Source organism: Schistocerca gregaria, chromosome 2, assembly GCF_023897955.1.
Source record: "Schistocerca gregaria isolate iqSchGreg1 chromosome 2, iqSchGreg1.2, whole genome shotgun sequence".
Lineage (NCBI taxonomy): Eukaryota > Metazoa > Arthropoda > Insecta > Orthoptera > Acrididae > Schistocerca > Schistocerca gregaria.
This window is the reverse complement of record NC_064921.1, coordinates 948,822,008-948,829,862: the sequence shown is the minus strand read 5'-3', so window position 1 is coordinate 948,829,862 and position 7,855 is coordinate 948,822,008. Positions and strand designations below refer to the sequence as shown.

Genomic DNA, 7,855 nt, shown 5'->3' with positions numbered 1-7,855 from the left:
TTTTTTCTAAGGTAGAGAGGTCTGGAAAGAGGTCTACTCAGCCTCGTGAGGCTGGCAAATGAGGAGCTGCTCAGGTAAAGAAGTAAGGACATCATCAGTATTCACCTACTTGTAATAATGCCCGAGCGATTAGCAACACGCTGATCATATTCCATGATCTCAGATCACTCATTGTACTGCCTTGTAGGCAGTTTCATCAGTCGGACAGGCTTAAGACCTACTCTGTGAGTGATGTTTATGTTTAAGTATTTTATTTGATAGCTCAACCGTACATCCAGAAAGATTTTAATGGCAAGGTGCTGATATACAGGTTACATTAAAACAGTCATGATATTTGAATACATACGCAAGTTATTTCTTGAAATAAGTTGAAACATGAATGTTAAATTGTCAGTGCGTGTTTCCTTTTGTTACTGTGCGAGTTTGTGAAATAAAAGAAGAAATAATTTACAGAAAGATTCAATCAATCAGCTTCATAAAACAGTCAAATATTAATTCTGTACCTTTCCGAGACTGAGAAGATAATTATCTGTTAACAAGCAATGGGCTTTCAGAAATGAGCATAAGGAGAGAACTATTACGAGGACACTAAGGAAGCAATAAGAAGTACTAAAGGCATCTCAGTTTGAGTCAGAATGTTGATGATTATGAGGACACATTATTACATCCATACTTACATCCCAAAGTAGCTTCAAAATGCTATCTCTGATTTTTAGTGATGGCATGCTGCGATCAGGCATAGGTGCTAGCCAATCTGTCAGCACATGAAGAACGTTTGACTCAATAAAGGCCAGTTGGAGATCATGTTTCTTCAACTGTGAAAGCACTTTAGGTAACATTGCAACTTTATTGGTAGCTGGTTTGTTCAACTGATTCAATCTCCTGTCTTCCTGTGAATAGAAAACAAAAAGAAGTTACTTATTTTAGTATTTGCAAATATCTCACTGTGCTTATCATTCAGTATCTTGTCAGTAAATAAGGACAATGATATGATAAAATTTGTTGTATTACCAGTCCAAGACAGAAGCTTGTGGTTTATTAGAACATTAGAAATTACAGTATGTGTTTATTTCAATGATATTAACAAACTGAATTGTGAGATGGAATTTATCAGGTTTTCAGGGTGTAGTGAGTAATCAAACGAGATTACCACTGCTACGCAATTTTCATTATGATCTACATGTACCTAGATGCTACTATGGCTATTTTAAGTCTCCAGAAACAAGGTGGGTGTTCTGGTTTTTGAAGACAACACGTGTACGAGGTAGATCTTTCAATGGAGAGATAAGGTATTATTTAATTCAACAGAGAAAACTTCAGTATCAGTGTCTTCTGTGTGTTTGCTGAGGAATTCACCAATGGCCCATGTCTGACAAATATTGTTGTGAGGACTCTTAACTGCCGAGTTTACTCCATGGGTCTTGGATCTTATAGGCTGCTAATCTCTGTAAGCCTCTTAGACATAATATTGATATTTCTCACAGAGGTTTTGTAAATCCATGTCATCGTGTTTAATTTCCCCCCTTTATTTATTGAGAGGATGGTTAGGACACGTCTTCAGTGGACCCATATCTTATGGAATTGCTTTTGAACCTGAATTGAGGGATCATCAAGTCCCACACCACCTATGACACTGCCCAGTGTACAACAGTTACTATACTGAATCATCTATGTGGACCATCCTTTATGTGCCACAGGTTTCAAAGAGGCAACTGTACACTATCACCACTATGGTCATTACAAAATTCTCTTTGTTGTGGCAGCAAACAAACAGAACATTGTAATTGTAGAAAGCATATTAACGAAGTCTTGCAAGTTTTGTCTCCACTATATGGGTCAAAAGAGAGGCATTAATTGGCAAAATAGCATTATCATATTTGAGCAGTCAATAGGAAACAGCATACGAAGTTTGATGAATTTCCTAGTGTGACAAGCATTACTATCAATAATGTCTTTATCAGAAATGGAGAAACTCAACAGCACATCAACAATGAAACTGTGTGAAGGATCACTGAGGTATGTCACAGCCAATGACCAATGTCTTCTTTTGTCATCAAACAAGAATTACTACACATTTTCAACAAAGGACTGCAATATGTGATTTTAGATGTAAAAATAAAGAGAACTCCATTCCATAAGTATCTGGATTAGGGGCCCCTGGAATATACCAGTGCGCATATGGGAGTTACCCTTGAAACACATTCTCCACTCCCATAATTACCCCAGCCTCAATCTATGGTAACACACTGTCCCCAGAAACTCCACTCAACAGTTTCTACCCCCTCTGTCCTATCATCTCCTCCCCATTCTCGTCTCCCATCCTGTTTATTTGTGGCCCTCTGCCAACACATCCACCCATCTTTCCCCACTACTCTCCCTTTTTTCCCCCCACCTCCCTGCCACACAACTTCCTGATGCTGTGCCTGTTGGCATTCTAGTCCCTGCACACTCCACCAGACAGCGTTTACCTCTCTCCCCACCTGTACACTGCTATCCGTTCCCCTTCCCGTCCAGATTGCTGCCTGAATTCCACATGATAGTTGCATCCGTGCCCGAGATTCACCTGTGGGTGACGTGTGGTTGCTTGCATGTATGAATTGCATGTGTGTGCGGTGGTGCTGTGGCTGAAAGCTTTATGTAAGTGTCTTTTAATCGTGCCTGTCTGAAGCTTAACATGTCTCCTTTATGGTAAGTAGTGATCTATCTTTGCTACATTGTTAATAATGCTAACAGTTTAGACATACCAATGACTTTATACAATTACAGTTGGGTGCCTGCAATTTTCCTGTCACAATTAAAGTTTGATAACGTTGCTATCTGCAACCACTTTCAGATCTGTAACACTATAGGAAAAATAGCCTAAGAAAATTATGTACAATAAAGGATAATACAAAAATACTGTTCAACACAGTAGTGTTTCAAGAATTTTCGCATAAATTCTAGAACCACTTGGCCTTCAACTGTCTCGAATACACATATTTTATACATAAGTGTGAGAGAGCCTATCTACTGCGCGTCACCTGTCTGTGTGTGCAGGCAAAATGTGTACTAAGAAGACAGGAGACACAGTGGTCGAACAGCAGCGACAAGTGTTTGCCGGTTGCGCCATGGAAGTTAAATGAAAGAACACAGCAGATTCAAGGAACTTTTGTATTATTCAATACTCTTTTATAACTTTGATTATTGTAGTAAAAAAGGAAGAACAGTCAACATATTGTTAAATCGATGCCCGTTTTGGACATGGAGAGGATAAGACATGTATTCAGATTCAGGATGAGAATGGATTTGGTTTTTAAGCCAACTTTCCCTTATGTGTAAATGAACTTTGTTTCTAACCTTTAGATATGCGAGGAAACTTACTTGACAGTGCTTGTTTATGTGGAGAACGAGATTTTTAAAAGCTTTGATGTTTGAATATACATTGTAAAGTGAAGCAAAAGAAACTGCGTATGTCTGCTTATTTTTTTATAAGCAGAAAGAGTCTTGAGAAATTCCTGTTCCTAGCAAATATACTTCGGAGAAGAAGAGAAAAGGAGGTTTCAGAAGGAAGCTAACCAGCAAGGGAAGTCTGCTGACAATCTCAAGTAAGTTGCATCATTACAGAAGTGGGAGTTTACACACATACTTCACCACTTTAAGTCATCCAAAGCGTTAGAATCCTTGAACACAATTAATGGGGAGCCAATTGTAGAAATAAAGTGAACATTTGACAAAGCTATTTCACAGTGCAGTAGACACATATAGGAAGCATAGCCTATGAAAATTATGTACAATAAAGTGTAATACAAAAACACTGTACAACACCTTAACACAAATGATGGGGAACCAATTCTAGAAGTAAAGTGAACACTTGATAAAGCCATGTAATAGTGTAGTATTTACAATGTTAATGCTTATCAGATAACATACCATTCAAAATATGAACAGGCGTGAATAATCATTGGAAAGCATCGTTAGTCATGTAACAACAGTAATAACAGTACATAGTTGAAAATGTCACCGCGAGCAAGCCAGGTTGTAGACCTGTCAAAAGAATTATAGACTAGAAATCTCAAAAAGCTTATTCTACATTCAAACGGATTTTAAAATATAAAATAATAATGGCATAAAGTTAAAATTACAAGGCAAAGTTCTGTACTACATCCTAAACTGGCAGCATGCCATTTGTTGGAAGCAGATCCAACGTAATTAGCATTAAGTCAAGAAGCTTGTGCTCAAGTCCAACTAATTTTAAAACCATAAAATTACAGGGGAATGAACTACAAGATAGCGAAACTGTGTTATATAGCTAACTGGCAAAATGCCATATGTAAAAGATGCATCATATGTGAGAATCAGTTAATAAAAACATCAAAGTATATAGCAGCACTAACAAATGTAAATAACAGAATGAAAGAAAGATCATATTTGAGAGTCAAACGATAAAAACATTGAAGTACAGCATAGCACTAAAATATGAACAACATACAATAATTTTGCAGGTTGAAGGTCATACAGGAAATTGTCTAGTTGAATGAGTAGAAGTTGGACCAAAAGCTAATTACTTACAATAGTATAACAGTATATGCAACAGTTCCTACATCTTTCAGCTGTTCTGTAGCTGTAAACTTACAAGCCATACAGTTCATAGTAATTTTATAATGATATGTTAGCTGATAAGCATTAACATAGTTTATACTACACTGTTAAATGGCTTTGTCAAATGTCTACTTTTACTTCCTGAACTGGCTCCCAATTATTTGTGCTAAGGTGTTGTATTGTTTTTGTATTCTAATAGATTGTACATAATTTTCTTAGGTTATGCTTCCTACATGTGTTACAGATCTGAAGATGGTTGCAGATAGGAAATGAAAATAGTTATCAAACATTCCATTGGAACTACTGACGGCCTTGGGAGAGCCAGTCCTGACAAAACTCTACCATCTGGCGAGCAAGATGTATGAAACAGGCGAAATACCCTCAGACTTCAAGAAGAATATAATAATTCCAATCCCAAAGAAAGCACGTGTTGACAGATGTGAAAATTACCGAACAATCAGTTTAATAAGCCACAGCTGCAAAATACTAAAACGAATTCTTTACAGACGAATGGAAAAACTAGTAGAAGCCGACCTCGGGGAAGATCAGTTTCGCTTCCGTAGAAATACTGGAACACTTGAGGCAATACTGACCTTACGACTTACCTTAGAAGAAAGATTAAGGAAAGGCAAACCTACGTTTCTAGCATTTGTAGACTTAGAGAAAGCTTTTGACAATGTTGACTGGAATACTCTCTTTCAAATTCTAAAGGTGGCAGGGGTAAAATACAGGGAGCGAAAGGCTATTTACAATTTGTACAGAAACCAGATGGCAGTAATAAGAGTCGAGGGGCATAAAAGGGAAGCAGTGGTTGGGAAGGGAGTAAAATAGGGTTGTAGCCTATCCCCGATGTTACTCAATCTGTATATTGAGCAAGCAGTAAAGGAAACAAAAGAAAATTTCGGAGTAGGTATTAAAGTCCATGGAGAAGAAATAAAAACTTTGAGGTTCGCCGATGACATTGTAATTCTGTCAGAGACAGCAAAGGACTTGGAAGAGCAGTTGAATGGAATGGACAGTGTCTTGAAAGGAGGATATATGAGTAACATCAACAAAAGCAAAACGAGGATAATGGAATGTAGTCGAATTAAGTCGGGTGACGCTGAGGGATTTAGATTAGGAAATGAGACACTTAAAGTAGTAAAGGAGTTTTGCTATTTGGGGAGCAAAATAACTGATGATGGTTGAAGTAGAGAGGATATGAAATGTAGACTGGCAATGGCAAGGAAAGTGTTTCTGAAGAAGAGAAAATTGTTAACATCAAATATTGATTTAAGTGTGAGGAAGTCATTTCTGAAAGTATTTGTATGGAGTGTAGCCATGTATGGAAGTGAAACATGGACGATAAATAGTTTGGACAAGAAGAGACTAGAAGCTTTCGAAATGTGGTGCTACAGAAGAATGCTGAAGATCAGATGGGTAGATCACGTTAACTAATGAGGAAGTATTGAATAGGATTGGGCAGAAGAGAAGTTTGTGGCACAACTTGACCAGAAGAAGGCATCGGTTGGTAGGACATGTTCTGAGGCATCAAGGGATCACCAATTTAGTATTGGAGGGAAGCGAGGAGGGTAAAAATCGTAAAGGGAGATCAAGAGATGAATACACTAAACAGATTCAAAAGTGTGTAGATTGCAGTAGGTACTGGGAGATGAAGAAGCTTGCACAGGATAAAGTAGCATGGAGAGCTGCATCAAACCAGTCTCAGGACTGAAGACCACAACAACAACATCGAACTTTAATTGTGATAGGAAAATTGCGATCTAGGCATTAACAGTTTTTAATTATAATTTTTATTTATTTATTCAATAAACCACATTATGACCATCGTCTCCCCCTGATCATGTAGGCTCCACCCAGTTCTTTTAGTAGAAGATGGCATTTTCGGAATCAGCAAAACCAGACCTACAAAACTATGGGACTGAATTTTGGAAATAATCACAAGCTTGGATTTGAAAAATCTGGAACATGAGAAACCTTATCAAAAATAATTTCTGAAATTTCAACTTTATAATACAAAATGACATCGAAAATTAGTTCTGGACCAGGACTCCAACATTTTCAATGTCGTCATTCCATTATACGGCTGAAGGTTGTCCATATTCACAACTGTGAATATGTTTCATGTATTTCACGACAGCTGTAGTCACTGCAGTGCTTGTTCCTATGGACATGCACACATTGCAACACCATAGTATTATTATGTATCTTGATTGCATTAATTTTTTAGATGACTAGTTTCAGTTCAACATGAAGCATCATCAAATCTGCAGGTAACAGTAAAATTAATTAGCAAATATTGTAAGAAATACAAAATATTATCATACCATCCCAACATCAAAATCACATGCACCAGAACATATTTCAATGCATCAGTTACAAGAGTAACCTGTCCCATTAATCGGCAAATTTATGGGCGATGTCACATAATAAGATAGTTGTTTGATAAAAACCATGTTGTTATATAGCCTGTAAGGCAACTGCCAACTGGTGGCACTTAGTACATTTGTCACACTTTAATAAAATGTATTCACCCATACTGATTAAACAATAATTTTTGTTTGTTTGGTGAGAATACTGTTCTTACAGGTAATTAATGAAAATTAAAGTATGTGATCAGTCAAGGTTAAAAGATGTTATAACAATTTGTAATTTGAAAGATGGAGAGCATCCATATCTATGGTGTTGCTGTAGGTCTGTCTTCATTGTGGCTTCCTTCCTCACATGGTTGCTGTTTTCAAGCTACCGAGATATTTTTCTACCATCCATACAAAAATTTTGTGAATTTTTATCACAGGGTCAATTATGGTAGCGTCTGTCAATGCCATTAACACATGGCATAGAGACCACTTCTCACATCTTCAATAATTTAGTTCTCAGCAGCATGATTCTCCAACTTAAATCAAATTTGCATTTTTTCAATGTGGTTACACCAATAACTTTCCAGGTTTATTTCAAACACTCTTGGAGTACTTCTTCAAAGAACATCTAACAAAAGAATGTTTCCGTGAGAACTGTGACCATCCTGTTTTCATCAATTGTGCACAATGTGATAACTGTCTATGTATGCTGTTATTACTGACTTGCATATTTTTTGCCTCCGAAAGTTTAGTTAAGTAAGTAAACTCTGTCATAGTGTGTTTCATGTCATATTATGACTATTTATCACTAATAACTGATTTGGGTATTAAATCATTCACACTTACAGTATTCTCAATGTAATTTTGATGACTGATATCTCCAGTCCATCGTAGCTACAATTTTTATGGTATGTATG

General features: G+C 36.9%; 1 protein-coding gene across 1 annotated transcript in view; it reads right to left on the bottom strand.

Moving 5' to 3' along the window:
* The window catches only part of LOC126335417 (protein IWS1 homolog), a 107,425-nt gene that overhangs the window by 26,969 nt on the left and 72,601 nt on the right, over positions 1-7,855 (bottom strand). Inside the window, exon 6 of the mRNA XM_049998693.1 lies at positions 678-890. Within this exon, the coding sequence (XP_049854650.1) occupies positions 678-890 (213 nt within the window). The remainder of the gene's footprint in view (positions 1-677; positions 891-7,855) is intronic.